This window comes from Pongo abelii, chromosome 20, assembly GCF_028885655.2.
Source record: "Pongo abelii isolate AG06213 chromosome 20, NHGRI_mPonAbe1-v2.0_pri, whole genome shotgun sequence".
Taxonomy (NCBI): domain Eukaryota; kingdom Metazoa; phylum Chordata; class Mammalia; order Primates; family Hominidae; genus Pongo; species Pongo abelii.
Genome location: NC_072005.2, coordinates 61271107 through 61297521, shown reverse-complemented (window position 1 = coordinate 61297521; position 26415 = coordinate 61271107). Strand labels below are relative to the sequence as shown.

At 47.4% G+C, this 26415-nt stretch overlaps 2 protein-coding genes across 2 annotated transcripts; both read right to left on the bottom strand.

Moving 5' to 3' along the window:
* Positions 1 to 851: 851 nt before the first annotated feature.
* LOC112131840 (killer cell immunoglobulin-like receptor 3DL1) lies at positions 852 to 16779 on the bottom strand. The gene is given in 8 exon segments (XM_063719799.1): positions 852 to 1534; positions 1633 to 1685; positions 2148 to 2252; positions 9448 to 9741; positions 11341 to 11640; positions 13106 to 13390; positions 14746 to 14850; positions 16758 to 16779. Coding segments are annotated over 8 exon segments (1206 nt in total). The 3' UTR covers positions 852 to 1492.
* A 243-nt stretch (positions 16780 to 17022) lies between these two features.
* LOC100936503 (killer cell immunoglobulin-like receptor 2DL5A) lies at positions 17023 to 25820 on the bottom strand. Its single transcript, XM_024237820.3, is given in 9 exon segments — positions 17023 to 17190; positions 17193 to 17441; positions 17542 to 17594; positions 18057 to 18161; positions 20916 to 20966; positions 23141 to 23434; positions 24325 to 24609; positions 25368 to 25403; positions 25787 to 25820. Coding segments are annotated over 9 exon segments (1206 nt in total). The 3' UTR covers positions 17023 to 17091.
* Between the last annotated feature and the right edge of the window lie 595 nt (positions 25821 to 26415).

Below are 26415 nucleotides of genomic sequence, written 5' to 3'. Positions count from 1 at the left end.
GACAAAGGCTGCCGTGTGGTCTAAGGTGGCATAGAACGTCTTCTCAATAAATAACATTAAACCAAAGGGTTACACATAGGAAAAAATAAATCTACACTTATTCTCACACCTATAAAAACACTTCTTAGTTTTTATCTAGTTATTGTACATTTTTTATGATTTATATTTAAATTTGAGAAATAAAAGTCATATACAGTCATCCTTCACTATTCGTGAGTGATTGGTTTCAGGATCTCCACTCAGATACCAAAATCTGCAGATGCTCAAGCCTCTTACATAAAATGACACAGCATTTGGATATAACCCATGCACATCCTCCTGTATACATTAAATCGTCTCTTGATTACTTATAATTCCTGATACAGCCTACACACCACCTCATTTCTGTCCATGCAACATAGTTTTGCTTTTTGAAAGTTTGTGGATATTTTCTCTGAATATTTTTGATTTATACTTGGTTCAATAAACACCTGTAAGCCCCACAGATACAGAGGAGTGACTGTATACTTATAGTATGAAAGATGATGTGTTGATATGTGTCCCCGTGGAGATGAGACTAACAAGACCTATGACTCTGCAAATGTTTCATTGTGGAATGACTCTGCCAGCTTTGCAGGTCTGCAGAGAGTAAGAATATCACGTGTTATCTCATTCACGATCCTTGGAACCTCCTGTGTGCTGCATGTTTGGAAGGAAATTGGAGTCTCAGACACAAATCAGGCTCCACCCTGCTTCCAGAAGCTCAGAGTCCAGGGGTGAGAACCCAGTGGAGAACAGATGGGGTTACATGGACATGGTAATGATAACAGCGGTTTCTTTTAGGGAATACAGTGTCACATTACCTAAAGCAATGAGGGCAGACATGTTTATTTGAAGAGGAGACAGCTACATTGAAATCACATAAAACTTTATAAGTTTCACCGCTGAGAGAAGGCTGGAAAATAGTCTGAAGAAAGGTGAAACAGCATGAGGGAAGGTGGAACAGCACGTGTCTAAGTGCCTTGTCAAGAGGGAGCCTCTTGTATGTTTGGAACTGTGAGTTCCTCAGTGTGATCGCAGCCTCAAGTAGACTAGGAAGTAAGCCAGTTAAGCTGGAGAGGTGGCCAGGGGTCAAGTGAAATGGACAATTGTGGGTTAAGCAAAGGAGTGTGTTTTCTCTCCAGCAGGCAGTGGGGACTTAGACATTTGTAAGCAAGAGTGCGGCACGTTCAGATTCGTGGTGTGAGGAAGAGCGATGCCCTAAGATGAAGACTGATGCCTTCAGATTCCAGCTGCTGGTACATGGGAGCTGGCAACCCGGTTTTCAGACAGGCCTCTTGTCTCCCGAGAAGAACCCCTCAAGGCCTGACTGTGGTGCTCATGGGCAGGAGACAACTTTGGATCTGGGCTTAGCATTTGGAAGTTCCGTGTACACGCTGGTATCTGTTGGGGGTGTCTTGGGCCTCTGAAAAGGGCGAGTGATTTTTCTCTGTGTGAAAACGCAGTGATCCAATTATGCGTATGACACCTCTTGAGGGTCTTGTTCATCAGAGTCCTGGAGAGAGGGAAATGCTGAGTGAGGGAGGGTGCTCACATTTTTCAGGAGTCTTTGGGAATAAGAGTAGCCACGAGGCTGGGCCAAGGAGCACCTACCTCCCTGTTCACTGTTCTGTTCCCTGCAGGCTCTTGGTCCATGACAGCAGCATCTGTAGGAGACGGAAGTCAAGAAAACAGCTCGGAGGGCACTTCTGGGTCCTCATTTCATAAGCAGATACCAACATACAGGGGGAGGCCATAGGTGCCTGAGGTCCCTCAGTTGCCAACAGCAGACTCAGACATTCAATCTCTCTGAGCTCAAGGACCCATCCCATGAATAGCTCTGAGTTCCCATCCCATTGATTGTGTCTCCCACTTTCTGCCTGTCATGGAACCTTCTCCTGGATGTGAGTGGCTGCAGGGGACATGAGGATACAGTTCCGAATCACGCATTGGTCTGTCAGCTGAAGGTAGGGGCAGGGTGTCTGGTGCTCTCTCTAGAAAGTCCTGCTTCTGAGGCTCCTGCTTTGGGCCCGGGACTATCCTGCCGGTGAGGAACACACACCTGCCTGCTCCCATCCTGCTTCCCCACATGGCCCTGAGCTCTCTGGCCCCTGCTTCGTGAGACTTACTTTTTTTGTTGGAGCACCAGCGATGAAGGAGAAAGAAGAGGAGGATGGTGAAAGGGATTTTGACCACTGAGATCCCAATCAGAACGTGCAGGTGTCTGGGGTTACCTGGAAGAAGACGAGACACCAATAAGAAGCTAATCATAGCCGTTGCTCTTGATGAATTGTCTCGCATTTCTTGATTGACAGGTAACCACATACAACGTCCCTTTAGGACAAGCACCCAGATGGCGGGAGACCTAGCTTTCTCCCACTTTCTCAGTTATAGCTCTCATACTAACCATAGAACGTGCTGAGGGTACAACTACTTTAGTTTAGATGTTTGACCCCTTCAAACCTCACATTGAAATCTAACCCCCAGTGTGGGAGGTTGGGCCTCTGGGGAGGTGTTTGGGTCATGGAGCTGGATCCATCATGAAGAGATCAATGCTGTTCCAGGGAGAGGGGGTTAGCAAGTTCCCCCTCTATTAGTTCCTGGAGAACTGGTTGTTAAAAAGAGCTTGGAAGCTCCATCGCTCCCCCTCCCCCTTACTCCCTCTCTTGCCGTGTGATCTCTGTGGTCTGCACAGACAGACCCTCCTTCCCTTCTGCCAGAGTGGGAGCAGCCTGAGGCCGTCACAGGAAATAGATGCTGGTGCCATGCTTCCAGTGCAGCCTGCAGAACTGTGAGGGAAACAAATCTCTTTTCTTTAGAAGTTACCCAGGCTCAAGTGTTCCTTTATAGCAACAAAAATGGACTAAGACAGCAACATCCTGAGATCAGGAGGAATGTCCCAGAACAGTCTGGGCTGTCTTCCTGTTCTTCCTAGAGGAGGACGTCATGCAGTGCTTTAGCTGAGTGCTTCCTGTGGCTCCAGGGTACAAAACCCAGGCTGGGCTGCTTTTTGTGTTCCCCCAGATATACTGCAAATGGGGTGACTCCATATGTCTCGAGCAGCTTTTCTGAGCCTTCAGGGACTGGCTCACGTTGAAATGTAGGCTTCTCTTGACACCTGCTGCTTATCTGTTAGTAATGAACCTGCCTATGTAATGTATTCTCTGTGCGTTCTGTCTCCCTTGAGTGATGGTGAGTGATAGAAATTGGCATAGCCCCAGGCGCAGTACAGGAGGTGTTTAGAGTCTTCTCTGGGAAGACTGGACTGGGATTGATACACAGTGAATGTGCTTTACAGTTCCTACATCCACAACCCTCCTGACTCAAATTACATTCTCCAAGAAAAGGACACAAAAGTGAAATCAAGATCAAAAAAGCAAAGTAGAATTCTCTTATGTCAAACATCCAGGAAATGATGGTGAAACCCGTGTGAAACGTGCTACTCTTCGTGATCTCAGGAGACACATGTTAGGCTGCTGTTCCACCCGAGAGGCTGGGGGAAGGACCGCCCCCTCCACCATCTACTGCTTCAATACCACCTGTCCTCCTGTGAATTAGTACGAAAGGGGAGCAGGAGCTAGTGCTGGCGCTGATCTCTGATTCCAAGATCTGAGCTCACTCCAAGGAGTATTAGCGTTTACCTCCCCATGGTCTATCTGTATCTCCACAGGTGATTGGAAGTAGGGCTGAGGTGGGGGATTTGGGTGAGGGGGCAAGTTTTTTGTGATGAACAGTGCACTTTCCCTATTTCAGGGCCTGTGCTGGTGGGTTCAGGGGGCTTTCATATTTTCCATATGATCTCATGTTCACAGAAAGCCAAATACGGAAGAGGTTTTAGGCTGATTTTCTAATGGATAAGATAAAGGATCAAAGAAGTAATTATAGAGAAATAGAAAAATGATGATTGGAATTCAGGTGCCTGCATCATTTGTGTATGTTATATTTATGTATTTTTTATTTTTATTTTTTGAGATGGAGTGTCCCTGTGTCGCCCAGGCTGGTGTGCAGTGACGCGATCTCGACTCACTGCAACCTCTGCCTCCAGGGCTGAAGTCATTCTCCTGCTTCCTCCTCCAGAGTAGGAGCTGGGATTACAGTCATGCACCACCACCACGCCTGCTTAATTTTTGTATTATTAGTACAGATAGAGTTTCTCCATGTTGGCCAGGCTAGTCTCGAACTCCTGACTTCATGTGATCCACCTGCGTTGGCCTCCTGCAGTGCTGGGTTACAGGCGTGAGCCACCGTTCACAGCCTTGTATATTATGCTATAATAGGTCCCTTCATTTGCACCACCCCTCATCTATCTCTCACTCCTCTGCCAGGTATTGATTTAGGTGCAGGAGAAATAAATCTCAGAAATAAGTTAATGAAGCAAGGATTAAACTACGAGGAAAAATCCAACCCAGCAAGCCTTTCCAGCCAATGATTCTACCTCACAAACATGTGTTATATACATCTACTTCACCCACTTAGTGTCTAAATCAGCACCACATTTCACCAGTGGGGCAGGAATTGCCTTTTCCACGGTCTCCTAGATTCCAGTTACGCACCTGGGCCTCCGTGATTTTCATGTCAGTCACTATTAATCATGTAGGGGTTCCTGGTTATCCCGAGGTGAATCCAAGGGCTGTGAGTATCAAACACACACTCCTTGTTCCTCCTTAGTTTCCTGTGTACCCAGTGTGCTCTCCGTCTCTCTACAGTCGTCTTGTCATTCTCCCCATCTCATTCCCAGCATTTGAGGCAGAGCCTCTTCCTTCAACATCAGATTGTTTTCACCTTTGTGCCTTCACGGCTGACAGCTGTGTGGAAAATCTTTCCACCAGTCTTCCAAGGGTTGAATCTATTTTTTTCATTAACATCACAAATATGTGATTAGTGAGACCTTCTCTGTCACCTGAAATTATACACTCAGCATTATCTATTATTGATTCGAAAATTTGGCTCGGCCCCGTGGCTCATGCCTCTTATTCCAGCGCGTTGGGAGGCAGAGGCTATTGCATCACTTGAGGTTGGGAATTTGAGACCAGCCTGGCCAACACGGTGAAACATCCTCTCTACAGAAAATATGCAAAAAGAGTTAGCCGGGCATGGTGGTGGTGGTCTGTAATCCCAGCTACTGGAGAGGCTGAGGGAGGAGATCACTTCAACCCAGGAGGTGGAGGTTGCAGTGAGCCGAGATCATGCCACTGCACTCTAGCCTGGATGACAGAGCAAGACTCTGTCTCAATAAATAAGTAAGTAGGTAAATAAATAAATAAATAAATAAATAAATAGATTTCATGCACAGATGCTTCTCAATGGATCATTTATTTATTGGTCCACTTGTGCATGCATTTCTGTCCTCCCATTTAACCATCTGCAATATCAGTGTCCCAAGAGCAGAGGCCAAATGCATCTTGTTTACTATTTGTGGAAGAAGAATGCCACCCCACCCCAAAAATGTCCATGTCCTAGTCTCCATAGCTTGTGAATATGTTATTTTACATGAAAGGAGGAATGAAGATTGCCAATGGAATTACAGTTGCTAATCAGCTGAACTTAAAACAAGGGTATCCTGGATGACTTCCTGGAGATTATGAGGGATTTTCATCTTAGTGAACCTGATAGAATCCCCAAGTTTTCAAAAGATGTGGAAGAAGGGAAAGCAGCATTCAGAGAAAGAGGTGTGGTAAGGAAGAAGGGTCTGAGTGATGCCATGTGAGATGTGACCAGCCTTTTTGGGCTTTGAGGAAGGAGGAAGGGGACCAGGAGTCAAGGAATGTGGGAGCCTCTAGAAGCTGGGAAAAGTGAGGAGCAGATTCTTGCCTGGAACCCTCAGAGGGAAGGCAGCCTTGCTGTCACCTTGATTTTAGCCCAGTGAGATGCACTTCATACTTTGAGCTACAGCACTGAAAGATAATTAAATAACTGTTTTGTTTTCACCCACGAATCTTGTGGAAATTTGTTATGGCAACAATAGGAAAAGGTTCCACACTGCACAGCCTGAGCATGTGGCCGTGGCTGAATGAGTCAGTGAGTCGAAGTGTGCGTGCATGAGCTCTGTTCTCTGTTAAGGCAAGGCTCTTGCTCTGCTGAGTCAGCCAGGGTTGCTTCATGACCAACAGGAGCTCATTCCTTGGCAAGTAGAACTTCTCTAAAACACCCACCCTCATCAGATGTTCCCTTCCCTTCCCTCTCTAAGCCCCCAGGAATTTATCCCCCAGTTAGGAATGCAGGCAGAAAAAACACTGCATTTTTCCTGAGAAGGATGTCAGATTTGCAATTATTCTTTAGCTTGTAGGAGGCCTCAGCTGCAGAAAATTAAAGATTAAGAGACTTCACTGAGCCCTTTGGTGGCCCCAGATCCCTTTCACTGTTGGAGTGTCTGGAGTTCAGAGATGGTGGAAGACAGGCCCTCATTCACAGAGCTGGGAGATTTGAGTCAACACTTGCATCCAAGGCTTCCACCTCCCCAGGTTTCCAAAAGCAGAGATAAGAGGGGTCCTTTACTCACCAGATTTGGAGCTTGGTTCTGTGGGTGAAGGCCAACTATTTGAAGGGTTTCCTAGAACATGGGACAGGAGAGATGTGAGGAAATGAGGGTGCTTGTCCTCTACTTGATGGAAATCTTTGAGGTTGGTTTATGGCCAACACTCTGTTATCTAATGTTGGACCCTGGGAGTCTTGGGATCCTCTTCTCCATAATTTTTGTGTGTGATTCCCACTGTCTTGAGACTTCAAGGTATAAAGAGAAAACAGGAGTATCACACTACCTGACTTAGAAATATGTTACAGAGCTGTAGTAAGCAAAACAGCATGACATTGGCATAAAGAAAGGCACATAAAAAATAGAACAGAATGGAGAACACAGATATAATCCATGCATTTACATCCAATGGCTTTTTTTTTTTTTTGTGATGGAATCTTGCTCTGTCATGCAGGCTGGAGTGCAGAGGTGCAATCTCAGCTCAATGCAACCTCCACCTCCTGGATTCAAGCAATTCTCTTGCCTCAAACTCCTGAGTAGTGGTATTACAGGCAATGATCAGCATACTCAGCTAATTTTTGTATTTTTAGTAGAGACGAGGTTTCACTCTGTTGGCCAGCCTGGTCTTGAACTCCTGGCTTCAGGTGATCCACCCGCCTCGGCCTCCCAAAGTGCTGGAACTGCAGGTGTGAGCCACCATGCCCAGCCTATTTAATGGACTTTGACAAAGGTGCCGAGAACTTACAATCAGGAAAGGACAGTCTTTTCAATAAATGGTTTGGGGAAAACTGGATATCTACATGCAGAGGAATAAAACTGCACCTCTACCTGTCACCATACACAAAAATCAAATGAAAACGGATTAAAAACATGAGTCTAAGGCCTGAACCTATGAAATATGTAGAAGAAAATAATGGGGAAGACATTTGTCTGAGGAAAGACATTTTGTTTAAAACCTTCAAAACACAAATAATCAAAGCAAAAAATAAACCATTGTGATTACGTCAAACCAAGCAACTTCTGCACCACAAAAGATAAACCAACAAAGTGAAGAGACAACCCACAAAATAGGAGCAAATATTTGCAAACTATTCATCTGAGACGGGATTAATAACTAGAAATATAAGAAACTCAAACAACTCAATAAAACAAATAATTTAATTTAAAAATGAGCAAAAGACATGAGGAGACATTTCTCCACAAACAAAACATACAAATGGCGATCACATATATGAAAAAGTGCTCAGCATCACTCATCATCAGAGAAATGTAAATGAAAATCGCGATGAGTTTTCATCTCATCCCATTAAAATGCCTTTTAGGCCGGTGGCTCACGCCTGTAATCCCAGCACTTTGGGAGGCGGAGGCGGGTGGATCACCTGAGGTCGGGAGACCAGCCTGACCAACACGGAGAAACTCCGTCTCTACTAAACATACAAAAATTAGCTAGGCGTGGTGGCACATGCCTGTAGTCCCAGCTACTTGGGAGGCTGAGGCAGGAGAATCACCTGAACCCGGGAGGCGGAGGTTGCAGTGAGCCGAGATCACACCATTGCACTCCAGCCTGGGCGACTATGAGCGAAACTCCATCTCAACATAAATAAATAAATAAAATAAAGTAAAGTAAAATGGCTTTTATCTGCAAGACAGGCAAAACAAATGCTGGCAAGATGGTAGAGAAAGGAGAACCCTGGTATCCTGTTGGTAGGAATGTAAATTCGTACAACTATTATGGAGAAAAGTATGGAAATTCTTTAAAAAACTAAAAAGAGGCTGAGCATAGTGGCTTATGCCTGTAATTTCAGTACTTTGGGAAACCGAGGCAGGCACCTCACTTGAGGTCAGGAGTTTGAGAGCAGCCTAGCCAAAATTGGGAAATCCCGTCTGTGCTAAAAAATACAAAAATTAGCCAGGCATGGTGGCGTGCACCTGTAATCACAGCTACTAGGGAGGCTGTAATCTACAGCTACTAGGGAGGCTGAGTCAGGAGAATCGTTTGAACCTAGGAGGCAGAGGTTGCAATGAGCCAAGATCGCACCACTTTGACTCCAGCTTGGGCTAAGGAGGGAAACTCTTTCTCAAAAAAAAAAAAAGAACTTTCATAGTATCCAGCAATTTCACTACTGGGTTTATATCCAAAGGAAAGGACCTCAGTGTATCGAAGTGATATCTGCACTCCCATGATTGGTGCAGCACTGTTCACAGTAACCAAGATGTGGAGTCAACCTACCTGCCCATCAGTGGGTGAAGGGATAGAGAACTGTAGTATACACACACGGTGGAGACTACTCATCCATAGAAACAATAACCTCCTGTCATTTGCAGCCGTATGGGTGGAACTGGAGGTCATTGCAAAGATTCCCATTTCTCACCCACATGCAGGAGATAAAAGGTGGATCTCATAAAGGTAGAGAGTAGAATGGTGGCTACCAGAGGCCAGGAAGGGAAGGGTGGAGGGTAAAAAACCCAGGAATATATACGTATACATGTATTCTACACTTTACACTTAAAAATGGTAAAGTTGGTAAATTATATAGGTACATTTAACTTCAATAAATATTTTTTCAAATGAAAAGAAAAGGGTGTAGGGGTTGCTGCTGATGACGTCTCTCTGTGGATGAGAGTCCAGGAGGGGCTTCTGGGAAATGGGTAAGGTCGAGGGGCTGAGGGAACCTCTGATCTCCCCAAACTGAGCCCAGTCTCCCCTCCTCTGGGTCTGTCCTGACTGCTTTCTCCATCTGCCTGGGTGCCTGGAGCCCTGACCATGGGCCTCCATGCAGGCCGTGCAGGAGGGTTTGGAGTTGCCGTGTCTGCCATCGTGCGCCCTGACCCCGCCCTCACACCCAGGCTTCGTGTTCTCTCTGCATCTGTTTATCCTTCTATCCATCATCAGCAGGAAGTTCCTCAGCTATGGCTCTAGGATCATAAGACATGGGACAGACACAGGTTTTCCTCACCTGTGACAGAAACAAGCAGTGGGTCACTCGAGTTTGACCACATGTAGGGAGGTTCAGGGAAAGAGCCGAAGCATCTGTAGGTCCCTCCGTGGGTGACAGGGCCCAGAGGAAAGTCGGCCTGGAATGTTCCGTTGACCTTGGGCACTGCAGGGAGCCTACATTCACGGGCCTCCCCCTCCCTGGATAGATGGTACATGTAAAAGGAGCGCCGGGAGCTGCAGGACAAGGTCACATTCTCTCCTGCCTGGACTGTGGGGCCAGGCTGGGCTGAGAGAGAAGGTTTCTCATATAGACCTGGAAGGAGAAGAGGCAGTTTCCTCAGGGAGGTTCTTCCTTGTCACAGCTCCCCTCACACCTGAGCTGAAAACTCACTCCCCTGCTCTATGACCTAATGCTCTCTCTCTCACGCTCCACCCCATCTCTCTTCATGTCTATTTTCTCCTTCCACCTTCTCTGTCTCTCTAGGTCTCTGACCTCACTTCCCCACCCCTAGGTATGTTTTCCCTTTTTGGATTGTTTTATTCTCTCTGACCCTCCTTGGGTTGGTTGACTTGATCTTCCTTTTTCTACAATTCTGAGTCTCTCACTTTTTGTCTTGTTCATAAATTTCTGCATGTTTCTATCTATTGTCTCTCTCTCTCTCTCTATCTATCTATCTATCTATCTATTTTGTGTCTATCTACAAATTATCTATCTGTCATCTATATATATGTATCATTTATCTATCTCTCTATCAATTGTCTATCCATCAATCATCTATGTGTTATCTACATCTCTGTATCATCTATCTCTCTCTCTATTACCTCTCTATCTGTCTGCCTCTCTGTCTCTATCTATGTATCATCTATGTATCTATATATTTATCTGTGTGTCTCCTATCTTCATCATCATCATCATCTCTATGTATGATCTATCAATCATCATCCATGTATCTATAACCTATCCATTATCTATCATCTACCTATTTATCATCTATCTATATCTATCTATCCATCTATCATCTGTCTCTCTCCATCTCCTTGTCTTTCTCTGCCTCTCAGTCTCTCTCATTCTATTTGGAATCTCTGCAATCCATCCCCACATCTTTATCTTTCTCTGTCTTTGTGCCCCTCCCTCAGGGTTCTGATTTTGGAGCTTTTCTCTCCTCCCTTCCATCATTCTCTCCATTCCTCTGCCCTCTTTTCTTTCCTGTTATATGTCTGTGAGTCTCTCAATCCCCTTCTTCTGGCTCATTCTCTGTGTGTTTATGCCTTTGCTTTTTGACGTCCCTGATTTCTCTCTGTGTCTCTCAGTAATCCTATCATATGTGGGGTTATTTGGAATATGAGCCTCAGAATCCAGTCTGGGGACCCCAAGTTCACACAGCATACAGGGGTTGGTGTTCTGGGGCCATGATATCCTGGGATGATTACTCTCCATTGCATGGAAGGCAGAGGTGTCAGATAAACACAGCATCTGTAGGTGCCACAAGGCCTGAGGCCACAGGGACCGACTCAGGTCAGAAATACAGGTGTCCTGGGTTTGGGTTCTCCTAGTAGAGAACACTCTGTGGAGGTAAAACAGAAATGAAACTTCTAACCTGTGCCAGGTCTCTGAGCAAAGTCAGCATGGAAGGACAGCTCTCTCTGGGACATGTCTGTCTGTCTGTCTCCTTTACCTCTTTCTCTGTTTTCTACCTCCCTGTATGGCCCCTGTGTCTGTCCTCTGTTATGACACCTGGTCTGTACTTATGTCTCCTGTTTCTCTGTCTCTGTTGGTACAGACCTCACCAAGTCAGTCTCTCTCCATAAGAATACCAAGCTCATCTTCCTCATGACCACCTGGGGGTTCCAAGTCCTGGATCATTCACTCTGTATCCCAGTGACAATGAGAAGAATGTCTGGACACTCTCACCTGTGATCACGATGTCCAGGGGGTCACTGGAAGCTGACCACTCATAGGGGGAATGAGGAATAGAACCGTAGCATCTGTAGGTCCCTGCAAGGGCAGGTGTCATGGGACCGATGGAGAAGTTGGCCTTGGAGACCCCATCATGGATCTGTCCAACGAGGCATAAGGGGTCCTTAGAGATCTCCTCTGTTTGCAGAAAGAAGTGCTCAAACATTATATCTGACCAACATTGTAGGATGACTCTCTCTCCTGATTTCACCACGGGACCTGGGTGGGCCAGGAGGGAAGGTTTTCTGTGGTTTCCTAGAAAGTGAAGTTGTGAGTTTAGAAGGCATCTCTCTTTATCATCCCATCCACGGCACCCGGAATGAGTGAGGGTTCCCCTCCCCGGTGTCTGTCTCTCTCCTCCCTCTCTGCATCTCCGTGTCTTTTCTGTGCCCATATCCCCTGGTGCAGGTCCCTCCATCTGTCTTCCTCCCTCTTCTCTGTTCCTCTGTCTCCAGTAGCCCCTGACTCCCTTCCCACTGTGAAGAAAGCCTCATCTCTTGGGCTGTTGTATCTGTTTCCCATTAATCTCTTTCCTGCTGTCTATGTGGGGGTGGAAGAGGACAGGCTGCACATCCAGGCTCTTAGCAGCCTGAATCAATCTCTTTTGAACAAATAGGAGTCTCTGGCAGGAGGTATCAACTCATCAGTAAGGCAGACATCAGTGTCAACACACCCTGTTCCTGATGGGGATTGGGAGCCTCTCCTGCCATATCTGTGCCTTCTCCGTGGCCCCAGCTTCCATAGGGTGGCCCCCAGTGCTGGTTCCAGGAGCATCAACCCCTTCCTATGTGGATGGAGCCTGGTGGTGGCATCAGCATCCTGCCCTTGCTGACCTCAGGGTAGCCAACCTTCTCCTTGTTTGGTTTCTTCAATTAATTGATTAATTAATTTATATTTGAGACAGTCACTTTTTCACCCAGGCTGGAGTGTAGTGGTGTGGTCTTGGCTCACTGAAACCTCTGCCTCCCCGGTTCAAGTGATTCTCTTGCCTCAGCCTCCCCAGTCGTTGGATTACTCGCACCCACCACCACGCCCGGCTATCCTTGTTTGGTTTCCTAACTTGTCCTTGACCTGGGTTCCTGTGTTGGTTTCCTGTTGCTGCTGCAGAAAATTATCACAAACATGGCGGCAGGAGAGAACACACTGACCCCTTCCACTTCTGGAGACAGAAATTGGATCCAGTTCTCCCTGCATTAAAATCAAGGCGTCTACAGGGCTGCGTTCCCTCTGGAGACTCAGCGAATCAGTTCTCTTGACTTCTCCAGCCCTTAGAGGCCACCTGCATTCAGTGACTAGTGGCCTTCCTCCACCTTCAAAGCCCGCAGTGGTTGATAGCGTCTCCCTCCCACTACGCTGCTCTAATCCCCACTCCGCTCATCCTCCTCCTCTCATGTGGACCCTTGTGATTACACTGAGCCTAGCGGGACAGTCCAGGCCATCTCTCCATCTCAAGGTGAACTCATCAACAACCTGAGCTCCATCTTCCCCTTCAGTCCCTTGTCCTCTAACATAAATAGTCACAGGCTCCAGGGATTACAATGTAGCCATCACTGGGGACAGTTATTCTTTCCACCACAGTGACCATTTCCCCTGTATTCAATCCCCCTTTACCCCAAATACAGTCAGGGCCTGGATGATGGGACCCTGACGGACACCCCCACCAGAAGCTGTGGGATTCAGGAGGTGGGACAGTGAGAAGCCCAGACAGAAAGCCTCTGACCTGTGACCATGATCACCACGGGGTTGCTGGGTGCCGACCACCCAGTGGGGGAGTGTGGGTGTGAACCCCGACATGTGTAGGTCCCTGCATGTGCTGGGGTCACAGGGCTCATCTTGAAGCTCTCCTGGAATATTCTGCCGTGGAAGATGGGAACATGGATTCTGTCTTCTTTGTACAGCATGAAATTGTTAAACCCACCACGATAGTGACACCGAAGAGTCACGTGTCCTCCTCGAGGCACCACAGCGCTGGGCCAGGCAGACAGGAAGGGTTTGTCCTGACCACCTGGGGGAGGAGATGCCACCTTAGAGAGGAGGATGTGGAGCCACCCCTCCCTCCCTGTGCTCAGAAGATTCTTCCATTTCCACTTTCTAAGGCTCCTACCACACCTGGGAGCCCAGGGCTACAGGAAGGACCCACCCCGCACAGACATGGCATCTCCCTACAACAAAAGTGTCAGCTGAGAACTTTAAGCAAGTGCTGAAGAAGCGACTCTTACTAGATTTTAATACTGCAAGATTACTCACATAAAAGAACACAAAGTAGACACGGCATGGAGGGCATGTCCTATGTGAATGGAATATCAGCCAATTCATGAAGTGAGCCCCCATCAGAGGATTTGGAATGTCAGGGCCATGGCTGTGGTTTCCCCACCTCTTCTGGTAGAATGACAGCAGCCACACTGTAGCCCCTACCGTCACGGAAACCCTGGAGGGTGTGAGTTACACCTTTGTCTTCAGAGGACCTGCTGTTCCTAGCACTGCTTCCCTCTCTTTCTCTGCTGCTGACACCACTTCCTCCCTGCACACCTCAGCTTGGAGCACCCCAGTGTCACCCCAGTCTTCACAGAGCTTGAATCAGGAAAGGGAAAGAAAGGCCGGGAAGGGCGAGGTCAGAACTATGGACCGAGCATCCGAGGGTCCCCTCTTCCTAGTTTATGAGAGACTCCCCGACAGGACTTCCCTCCAGTTTCAGGAAAATCCTCTTATGTGGGGAGATGATACCCTAAGGTTTGGGGAAGGACTCACCCATGTGTGGACAGGCCCTCTGGACCAAGAAGAACCCTGGAAAGAAAGATCATGATGGACCATCCATCTGCAGGCAAACCAGGGCACCCTGCTGCCCCCACTTGGCTGTGTGTCTTGGCAGCCAGGCCCTTGCTGGGCTGAAGTTAAACTCACCCTCGCTGCCTACCTGCCCCCAGGAACAAGGATCTCACCTGTGCAGAGACTCAGCCTCCTGGCCCAGATCTCTACCTCCAGGCCTAGATCTACACAACAGGCCCAGATCTCCACTCTAGGCCCAGATCTCCACTTCAGGTCTGAATCTCCATTCCAGGCCCATATCTCCTCTCCAGGCTGATGTCTCCACTCCAGGCCCATAACTCCACTCCAGGCTCCTCTCTCAAGTCCAGGCCCATATCTCCACTCAAGGCTTGTATCTCTGCTCCAGGCCTGTATCTCCACCCCAGGCCCATATCTCCACTCCAGGATCATATCTCCACTCCAGGCCCAGATCTCCACTTCAGGCCCATAACTCCACTTCCAGGCCCATAACTCCACCTCTAGGCCCATATCTTTACCTCCAACTCCAGATCTATTCCCCAGTGCTCCGTCCCTCGATCCCTTTCCAGGACTCACCAACACACGCCATGCTGACGACCATGAGCGACATGGTGCTGCCGGTGCAGACAGGCGGCCGCGCCCCAGCTCAGCTCAGCAGCGCACAGGATGTTATTTGGCGCCCTGCCCATACAGTTTACATGCTGACCACATCATGGGAGGGTGACGTACACAGGCTCTTTCTACCTTGCACGAGGCCCAGTGGGTGCTCACTCAAGAGCGGAACATGGCTTCCTGGAAATTGTTCTCACTAGAATTGACACCTAGTGTCCTTCACTACGACCAACTCAAAACACGTCTCAGATCCAACCTCCCGAACACGAGATGCCTAAAATCTGTGCTAACGTGAAAGACTTTCATGTATTTTTATTGTTTTTATCTGAGATGCAAACTCTTCTTCCTGTGTAATATGCAAAATATCTAATAGGTATTATTAATGTTTTCAGAGTCATTGTGACCAATAAACCATTAGAATTTTTCGTGCTTGTATTTCTAGTATTACAGCAGAACCAGTTAAAATGATTTAAGTTCCCAGGGAAGGATTATGCAATTATTTACAATCTTAGAATTGTACTTTATCAGCAAAAACCACACATGTAAATTCTGGATTTTTATAGTTTTATCTAAAATTTGTCTCATGACCCAAGATTCCAGAGTCCCAACTCTGGAGTTTGCTCTCTCTCTGTCTCTCTCCCTCCCTCATTTTAAATTTTACGGAAATATCCAGTAACATAATGCTATAGAAAATCAAGTTTCCCCCAGCACGTTGGGAAGCCGAGGTGGGCGGATCAACTGAGATGAGGAGTTTGAGAGCACCCTAGCCAACATAGTGAAACTGTGTCTCTGCCAAAAATTCAAAAATTAGCCATGCCTCATGGCAGACACCTGTAATGTCAGCTACTCAAGAGGCTGAGGCACGAGAATCGCTTGAACTTGCGAGGCGGAGTTTGCAGTGAGCTGAGATTGTGCCACTGCAGTCCAGCCTGGGCGACAGAGCAAGACTCTGCCTCAAGAAAAAAAAAATAGCAAATAGCCTATAATAACAAATTAGAGGGCTCTGGCTACTAAATTTAAAGGGTTCTACAAGGCTACATAAAGTGCAGCATCCTCAAGCGTGTGGACACAGACAGCCCCTTAGCAGAAAACAGGGTCTAAAATACATCCGTGTACACACAGTCTCTTTATGGTTGGCAAAGGCTGCCGTGTGGTCTAAGGTGGCACAGAATGTCTTCTCAATAAATAACATTAAACCAAAGGGTTACACGTAGGAAAAAATAAATCTAAACTTATTCTCTCACCTATAAAGACACTTCTTAGTTTTTTCTAGTTATTGTACATTTTTTATGATTTATATTTAAATTTGAGAAATAAAAGTCATATACGGTCATCCTTCACTATTCCTGGGTGATTGGTTTCAGGATCTCCACTCAGATACCAAAATCTGCAGATGCTCAAGCCTCTTACATAAAATGACACAGCATTTGGATATAACCCATGCACATCCTCCTGTATACATGAAATCATCTCTTGATTACTTATAATTCCTGATACAGCCTACACACCACCTCATTTCTGTCCATGCAACATAGTTTTGCTTTTTGAAAGTTTGTGGATATTTTCTCTGAATATTTTTTATTTATACTTGGTTCAATAAACACCTGTAAATCCCACAGATACGGAAGAGCGACTGTATATTTATAGTATGAAAGATGATGTGTTGATATGTGTCCCCGTGGAGATGAGACTAACAAGACCTATGACTCTGCAAATGTTTCATCTTGGAATGACTCTGCCAGCTTTCCAGGTCTGCAGAGAGTAAGAATATCACTTGTTATCTCATTCACGATCCTTGGAACCTCCTATGTGCTGCATCTTTGGAAGGAAATTGGAGTCTCAGACACAAATGAGGCTCCACCCTGCTTCCAGAAGCTCAGAGTCCAGGGGTGAGAACCCAGTGGAGAACAGAGGGGGTTATATGGACATGGTAATGATAACAGAGGTTTCTTTCAGCAAATACAGTGTCACCTTACCTAAAGCAATGAGGGCAGACATATTTATTTGAAGAGGAGACAGCTACATTGAAATCACAAAAAATTTTATAAGTTTCACTCATGACAGATGGCTGGAAAATAGTCTGAGGAAAGGTGGAACAGCATGAGGGAAGGTGGAACAGCATGTGTGTAAGTGCTGTGTTAAGAGGAGCCTCTTGTGTGTTTGGAATCGTGAGTCCCTCAGTGTGACCGCAGCCTCAAGTAGACTAGGAAGTAAGCCAGTTAGGCTGGAGAGGTGGCCATGGGTCACGTGAAATAGAGAATTGTGGGTTAAGCAAAGGAGTGTGTTTTCTCTCAGGAAGCAGTGGGGAGCTTAGGCATTTGTAAGCAAGAGCGAGGCACCAGATTCGTGGTGTGAGAAAGAGCGATGCCCTAAGATGAAGACTGACGCCTTCAGATTCCAGCTGCTGGTACATTGGAGCTGGCAAGCTGATTCTGAGACAGGGCTGTTGTCTCCCTAGAAGACCCCCTCAAGGCCTGACTGTGGTGCTCATGGGCAGGAGACAATGATCTGGGCTTAGCATTTGGAAGTTCCATGTACATGGTGGTATGTGTTGGGGGTGTCTTGGGCCTCTGAGAGGGGGCAGTGATTTTTGTCTGTGTGAAAACGTGGTGATCCAACTGTGCGTATGTCACCTCCTGAGGGTCTTGTTCATCAGAGTCCTGGAGAGAGGGAAATGCTGAGTGAGGGAGGGTGCTCACATTCTTCAAGACTATTTGGGAATAAGACTCAATCCATGAGGCTGGGCTGAGGAAAACCTACCTCCATGTTCACTGTTCTGTCCCTGGCAGGCTCTTGGTCCATTACAGCAGCATCTGTAGGAGATAGAAGTCATCAAAACAGCTGGAAGTGCACTTGTGGGTCCTCATTTCATGAGCAGACACCAACGCACAACGGGAGGTCGTAGGTGCCTGAGGTCCCTCAGCTGTCATCAGCCAGACCCAGCATTCTCTCTCTCTGACAGCAAGGACCCATCCCATGAATAGCTCTGAGTTCCCATCCCAGTGATTCTGTCTCCCACTTTCTGCCTGTCACGGAACCTTCTCCTGGATGTCAGTGGCTGCAGGGGACATGAGGATACAGTTCAGAATCAGGCAATGGTCTGTGAGCTGAAGGCAGGGGCAGGGTGTCTGCTGCTCTCTCTAGAAAGCCCTGCCTCTGTGGCTCCTGCCATGGGCCGGGGACCATCCGGCCAGTGAGGAACACACACCGGTGTGCTCCCATCCTGTTTCCCCACATGGCCCTGAGGTCTCTGGCCTCTGCGTCATGAGACTTACTCTTGTTGTTGGAGCAGCAGCGATGAAGGAGAAAGAAGAAGAGGATGATGAAGAGGATAATAGCCACTGAGGACTCAATCAGAATGTGCAGGTGTCTGTGGATACCTGGAGGAAGGTGGGAATCCATTAAGAAGCTCATCATAGCAGTTCCTCTTTATGGATTGTCTCTCATTTCTTGGTTGCCAGCTAAGCACATACAACATCTGTTTAGGACAAGTTCCCCGATGGCAGGATACCCAGCTTTCTCCTGCTTTCTCAGTTATAGTTCTCAAAATAATCAGAGAACATGCTGGGGATACCACTGCTATAGTTTGGATGTTTGACCCTGCCAAACTTCACGTTGACATTTATCTCGCAGTGTGGGAGGTTGGGCCTGTTGAGAGATGTTCCAGTTATGGGGGTGGATCCATCATGAATACATTAATGCTGAGACATAACATAATCCTATGAGTCATGGTTGGCAAGTTCTCCATGAGGTCCCTAAGACTGGTTGCTAAAAAGAGCATGGGGTTTCTCCATGTTGGCCAGGCTGGTCTCAAACTCCTGACCTCAAGTGATCCAACAACCTCGGCCTCCCAAAATGTTGGGTTACAGGTGTAAGCTCCCGTTCACAGGTTATAATAAGTCCCTTCATTTGCACCACCCCTCATCTATCTATCACTCCTCTGCCAGATATTGATTTACAAGAAGGAAAACTAAATCTCAGACAGAAGTTAATAAACTCAAAATTAAATAAGTAGGCATTATCAAATCCAGCAAGCCCTCCCTGCAAATGATTCTACCCCACAAACATATCTTATATCCATCTACTTCATCCACTTAGGGTCTAAATCAGCACCACATTTCACCAGTGGGGCGGGAATTGCCTTTTCCACAGTCTCCTAGATTCCAGTTTCGTACCTGGGCCTCCCTTATTTTCATGTCAGTCACTATTAATCATGTAGGGATTCCTACTTACCCTGAGTTGAATCCAAGGGCCGTGAGTATCAAACACACACTCCTTGTTCCTCCTTTGTTTCCTGTGTACCCATTGTACTCTCCATCTCTCTAGTCATCTTGTCATTCTCCCCATCTCATTCCCAGCATTTGAGGCAGAGCCTCTTCCTTCAACATCAGATTGTTTTCACCTTTGTGCCTTCACGGCTGACAGTTGTGTGTGGAAAATCCTTCTGCCAATATTCCAGGGGTTGAATCTACTTTTTTTTCATTACGGTCACAAATATTATCTGATTAGTGAGACTGTCTCTGTCTCCTGAAATTTTACACTTAGAATTGTTTATTATTTATTTTAAATTTTGGCTGGGCGCAGTGGCTCACGCCTTGAGTCCCAGCATTTTGGGATGCTGAGACGGTCGGATTACTTGAGATTGGGAGTTGGAGACAGTCTGCATAACATGGTGAAACTCCATCTCTACTAAAAAATATAAAAGAAAATTAGCTGGGTGTGGTGGAAGGGACTGGAATCCCAGCTAGTCAGGAGGCTGAGGCAGGAGAATCGCTTGAACCAGGGAGGTGGAGGTTGTGCTGAGCCGAGGTCTTGCCCTGCACTCCAGCCTGGGGATAGACAATGACTTCGCCGCAAATAAATAAATACATACATAGATAAATAGATAAATAAATAAGTAAATAGATTTCATGCACAGATGCTTCCCAATGGATCAATCATTACTGGTCCACTTGTGCATTTATATTCTGCCTTCCCATCTGCCCATCTGCAATGTCAGTGTCCTAAGAGCAGAGGCCAAATGCATCGTGTTTACCATTTGTGGAAGGCAGGAGAATGCTGGCCCACCCCCAAAATGTCCCTGTCCTAGCCTCCATAGCTTGTGAATATGTTATTTTACATGAAAGGAGGAATGAAGATTGCAGATGGAATTATGGTTGCTAATCAGCTGAACTTAAAACGAGGGTATCCTGGGTGATTTTAGGGAGATTATGATGGATTATCTTAGTAAACTCAATAGAATCCCAAAGTCTTTAAAAGAGGAGGAAAAAGTCAGGGCAACACTTAGAGAAAGAGGTGAGGTAAGGAAGAAGGATCTGAGTGATGCCATGTGAGAGACGTGACCAGACTTTGTGGGCTTCGAGGAAGGAGGAAGGGGACCAGGTGCCAAGGAACGTGGGAACCTCTAGTAGCTGGGAAATGTGAGAAGCCGATTCTCGCCTGGAACCTTCAGAGAAAAGGCAGCCTCGTAGTCAACTTGATTTTAGCCCAGTGAGATGCATTTCATATTTCTCAGCTATAACACTGTAAGAGAATTTTAAAAGCTGTGTTGTTGTCATCCATGAAGTTTGTGTAGATTTATTATGGCAACAGCAGGAAAGGGTTCTACACTGTACAGTGAGAGCACAGGGCAGTGGCTGAACGAGTGAGTGAGTGGAAGTGTCATATTCGCGGATGAACTACGTTCCTTCTTACTGCAAGGCTCTTGCTCTGCAGACTCAGCCAAGGTTGCACCATGACCAACAGGGGCTCATCCTTGGCAAGTGGAACTTCTCTAAATCACCTTGCCCTCATCAGATGTTACCTTCTCCTCCTCTCTCAAGTCCCCTTGAATTTATCCTCCAGTTTGGAATGCAGGCAGAAAAAACACCACATTATCCCTGAGAAGGATGTCAGATTTGTACTCATCCGTCTAGCTTGGAGGAGGTCTCAGCTGCAGAAATTGGAAATGAAGAGACTTCACTGAGCCCTTTGCTGGCCCCAGATACCTCTCACTGTTGTAGTGTCTGGGGGTCAGAGATGTTAGAAGACAGGCCCACAATCACAGAGCTGGGAGGTGCTGAGCCAATGCTTGAATCCAAGGTACCGACCTCCCCAGGTTTCCAAAAGCAGAGATAAGAAGGATCTTTACTCACCAGTTTTGGAGCTTGGTTCAGTGGGTGAAGATGAACTACCTGAAGAGTTTCCTAGAACACAGGACAGGAGAGAGGTGAGGAAATGAGGATGCCTGTCTTCTACTCAAAGGAATTCTTTGAGGTTGGTTCATGGCCAACACTCTGTTATCTAATGTTGGGCCCTAGGAGTCCTGGTGTCCCCTTCTCCATCATCATTGTTAAATGATGCCCAGTGTCCTGAGATTTCGAGGTATAAAGACAAAACAGGTGCTGGAGGCCTCACAGTCCCTGACTTAAAAATATGTTACAAAGCTGTAGTAAGCACAACAGCATGATGTTGACATAAAGGCCCATAGAGCAATGGAGAAGACTGAAGAACACAGATATAATCCACGCATTCACATCCAGTGGACTTTGATGATTGTAGGTGCCAAGAACCTGCAATCAGGAAACTACAGTCTTTTCAATAAATGGAGCAGGGAAAACTGGTATCTACATGCAGTTGATGAAACTGCACCTCTACCTCTCACCATACACAAAAAATAAAATGAAAATGGAAGAAACACTTAAGGCCTGAAACCATTAAGCATCTAAAAGGAAAGAGTGGGGAAATGCTCCAGGACATTTGTCTGAGGAAAGACATTTTATTTAAAATCTCAAAAACACAAGAAATCAAAACAAAATAATAGACCTTTGGGATTACATCAAAGTAAGCAGCTTCTGCACCGCAAAAGAAGCAACCAACAAAGTGAAGAAGAGACAAATTGGGAGAAAATATTTGTGAAGTATGCATCTGAGAGGGGATTAATAACTAGAATATACATAAAACTCAAGCAACGGTATAAAACAATGAACTTAATTTGACAATTAGCAAAATACCTGAACAGACATTTCTCAACAAACAAAACGTACAAATGGCCAACATGTACATGAAAAAGTGCTCAGTATCACTAATCATGCCAATTGAAATCACAGTGAGCTATCTTCTCACCCCATTAAAGTGGCTTTTATCTGAAACACAGACAAAATAAATGCTGGCAAGGTGGTAGAGAAAGGAGAACCCTGGTACCCTGTTGATAGGATCTAGCAATTCCACTACTGGGTGTAAACCCAAAGGGAAGTAAATCAATATATCGAAGTGATATCTGCACTTGTATGATTGTTGTGGCACTGTTCACAGTAGCCAAGATGTGGAGTCAACTTACCTGCCCGTCAGTGGGTGAATGGATAGAGAGAATGTAGTACATACACACAGTGGAGACTACTCATCCATAGAAACAATAACCTCCTGTCATTTGCAGCCATATGGATGGAACTGGAGGTCATTGCAAAGATTCCCATTTCTCACCTGTATACAGGAGCTAAAAGGTGGATCTCATGAAGGTAGAGAGTAGAATGGTGGCTACCAGAGGCCAGGAAGGGAAGGGCGGAGCGTAACAACAACAACAAAAGAATATAGATGTATTTATTTATTTAGAGACAGAGTCTCTCTCTGTCTCCCAGGCTGCAGTGCAGTGGCATGATCTCGGCTCAGTGCAACCTCTGCCTCCTGGGCTTAAGTGCTTCTCCTGCCTCAACCTCCCATGTAGCTAGGACTACAGGTGCAGGCCAGCATGCCTGGCCAATTTTTCTTGTCTGTTTAGTAAAGATGAATTTCCCACATGTTGGCCACGCTGATCTTGAGCCCCTGATCTTAAATGATCCGCCTTCCTTGGCCTCTCAAAGCGCCAAGATTAAAACCATGAGCCACTGCACCCAGCATATAAAGGTATTTATGACCACTAGATTTTACTTTTAAAAATGGTAAAGGTGGTAAATTATATAGTTACATTTAACCTCAATAAATGTTTTTTCAGACGGAAAGAAAAGGGTGTAGGGGTTGCTGCTGATGACATCTCTTTGTGTGGGTGAGAGGCCAGTATGGGCTGCTGGGAAACGGGTAAGGTTGAGGGGCTGAGGGAACCTTTGATCTCCCCAAACTGAGCCCAGTCTCCCTCCTCTGGGTCTGTCCTGATCGCTTTCTCCATCTGCCTGTGTGCCTGGAGCCCTGACCACGGGCCTCCATGCAGGCCATGAAGGAGGGTTTCGAGGTGCCGTGTCTGCCATCCTGTGCCCTGACCCTGGCCTCACACCCAGGCTTCGTCTTCTCTCGGCATCTGTCCATGCTTCTCTCCATCATCAGCAGGAAGCTCCTCAGCTATGGCTCTAGGATCATAAGACATGGGATAGGCATGGTGTTTTCTCACCTGTGACAGAAACGGGCAGTGGGTCACTCGGGTCTGACCACTCATAGGGAAAGTCACGAAGAGAGCCGAAGCATCTGTAGGTCCCTCCGTGGGTGGCAGGGCCCAGAGGAAAGTCGGCCTGGGATGTTCCATTGACTTTGGGCACTGCAGGGAGCCTAAGTTCATGGGCCTCCCCCTCCCTGCATAGATGGTAAATGTCAAACGAGCTGCGGGAGCTGCAGGACAAGGTCATGTTCTCTCCTGCCTGAACCGTGGGGCCCGGCTGGGCTGAGAGAGAAGGTTTCTCATATAGACCTGGAAGGAGAAGAGGCAGTTTCCTCAGGGAGGTTCTTCCTTGTCACAGCTCCCCTCACACCTGAGCTGAGAACTCACTTCCCTGCTCTATGGCCTAGTGCTCTCTCTCTCTCTCACCCTTCACCCCCGACTCTGCCTGTCGATCCCTCCCTGTGTGGTTCCAGCCTGGTGGTGGCATCAGCAGTGCACCCTCGCTGATCTCAGGGTAGCCAACCTTCTTGTTTGGTTTTTTAACTTGTCCTTGACCTGGGTTCCTGTGTTGGTTTCCTGTTGTTGCTGGAGAAAATTATCACAAACATGGCAGCAGGAGAGAACACACTGACCCCTTCCACTTCTGGAGACAGAAATCAGACCCTGTTCTTCCTGGGCTACAATCAAGGCATCTGCAGGGCTGCATTCCCTCTGGAGACTCGGGAGAATCAGTTCCCTTGACTTCTCCAGCCCCTAAAGGCCACCTGCATTCCGTGGCTTCTGGCCTTCCTCCACTTTCAAAGCCCGCAGTGGCTGATGAAGTCTCCCACGACGCTGCTCTAATCCCCACTCCCCTCTTCCTCCTCCTCTCATGTGGACCCTTGTGATTACACTGAGCCCAGTAGGACAGTCCAGGCCGTCTCCCCATCTCAAGGTCAACTCATCAACAACCTGAGCTCCATCTTCCCCTTCAGTCCCCTGTCCTATAACACAAATAGTCACAGGCTCCAAGGATTACAATATAGCCATACTGAGGACAGTTATTCTTCCCACCACAGCACCCATTCCCCTGTATTCAATCCCCCTTGACCCCAAATACAGTCAGGGCCTGGATGATCGGACCCTGGTGGACACCCCCACCAGAAGCTCTCGGACTCAGGAGGTGGGACAAGGAGAAGCCCAGACAGGAGCCCTCTGACCTGTGACCACGATCACCAGGGGGTTGCTGGGTGCGGACCACTCAGTGGGGGAGTGCGGTTGTGAACCCCGACATCTGTAGGTCCCTGCGTGTGCTGGGGTCACAGGGCCCATGAGGATGCTCTTCCAGAATATTTTGTTGTAGAGCTCAGGGACAGGCACCCCATCTTCTTTGTACAGACTGAAGATGGTAAACCCAAGACGAGAGCAACACAGAAGAGTCACATGTCCTCCTTGAGGCACCACAGCGCTGGGCCAGGCAGACAGCAAGGGCTTGTCCTGTCCACCTGGGAGAGAAGGAGGCGCTGCCTTAGAGAGGAGGATGTGAAGCCGCCCCTCCCTCCCTGTGCTCAGAAGATTCCCCCATTTCCACGTTTCTAAGGCTCTTACCACACCTGGGTGCACAGAGCTACGGGAAAGACCCATCCCACATAGACATGGTGTCTCCCTACAACAAGTGTCAGCTGAGAACTTTGAGCAGGTGCTGAATAAGCAACTGTTACTAGATTTCAATACTGCAAGATTACTCAGATAAAACAACACAAATAGACATGGAGTCGAGGGCATGTCCTTTGTGAATGGAATATCAGCCAATGCGTGAACCACAATACACAACTGAGCCCCCATCAGAGGATTTGGAATGTCAGGGCCATGGCTGTGGTTCCCCCACCTCTTAGGTAGAATGACAGCAGTCACACTGCAGCCCCTACCGTCATGGAAACGCTGGAGGGTGTGAGTTACACCTTTGTCTTCAGAGGCCTGCTGTTCCTAGCACTGTTTTGCTCCCTTCCTCTGCCAGTGACACCACATCTTCCCCTCACAGCCCAGCTTGGAGGACCCCAGTCTACCCTCCCGGGTTCCCACAGAACCTGACTCAGCCAAGGGAAAGGAAGGCTGGGGAAGGCAAGGTCAGAACTGTGGGCTGAGCACCCCAGGGTCGCCTCATCCTTATTTATAAGAAAATCCCCCACCGGGCTTCCCTCCTGTTTCAGGAAAATCCTCTTATGTGGGGAGATGACACCCTCAGGTTTGGGGAAAGACTCACCCTCATGTGTCCAGGCCGCCTGCAGCGAGAAAAACCCTGGAAAGAAAGATCATGATGGACGATCCATCTGCAGGCAAACCAGGCCTCCCTTGCTGCCCGCACTGGGCTGTGAGTCTTGGTAGCCAGGCCCTTCCTGGGCTGAAGGTAAACTCACCCACAGTGCCTTCCTGCACCCAAGAACAGGCTGTGGGCTGTGCAGAGACCCAGGCTCCAGGCCCATATCCCCACCCCAAGCCCATATCTCCACTCCAGGCCTGTATCTCCGCTCCAGGCCTGTATCTCCTCTCCAGGCCCATATCTCCACTCCAGGCCCATTTCTCCACATCAGACCCATATCTGCACTCCAGGCCCATATCTTTACCTCTAGGCTGAGATCTCCATCCCCTCACTCCCTCTCTCGATTCCCTTCCAGGACTCACCAACACACGCTATGCTGAGGACCATGAGCGACATGGTGCTGTCTGTGCAGACAGGCGGCCGCGCCCCAGCTGAGCTCAGCAGTGCACAGGATGTTATTTGGCGCCCTGCCCATGCAGTTTACATGCTGACCACATCATGGGAGGCTGACATACGCAGGCTCTTTCTACCTTGCATGAGGCCCAGTGGGTGCTCGCTCAAGAGCGGAACATGGCTTCCTGGAAATTGTTGTGACTACAATTGCCATCTTGCATCGTTCACTGCCACCTTGCATCGTTCACTATGATCAGACTCAAAAGACGTCTCAGATCCAACCTCCCACACACCAGATGATTGAATTCTGTGCTTACATTAAAGACTTTTGATGTATTTGTGTTTTTATCGGAGATTCAAACTCTTCTTCATGTGTAATGTGCAAAATATCTAACAGGTATTATTAACATTATCAGAGTAATTGTGACAAAAAGCCATTCTAATTTTCCTGTTTGAGTTTCTAGTACTAAACCAGAGGCACGAGAATGGCTTGAACCTGGGAGGCGGAGGTTGCAGTGAGCTGAGCTCGAGCAACTGAACTCCAGCTTGGGTGACAGAGGAAGAGTCTGTTTCAAGAAAAAAAAAAAAAAAAGCAAAC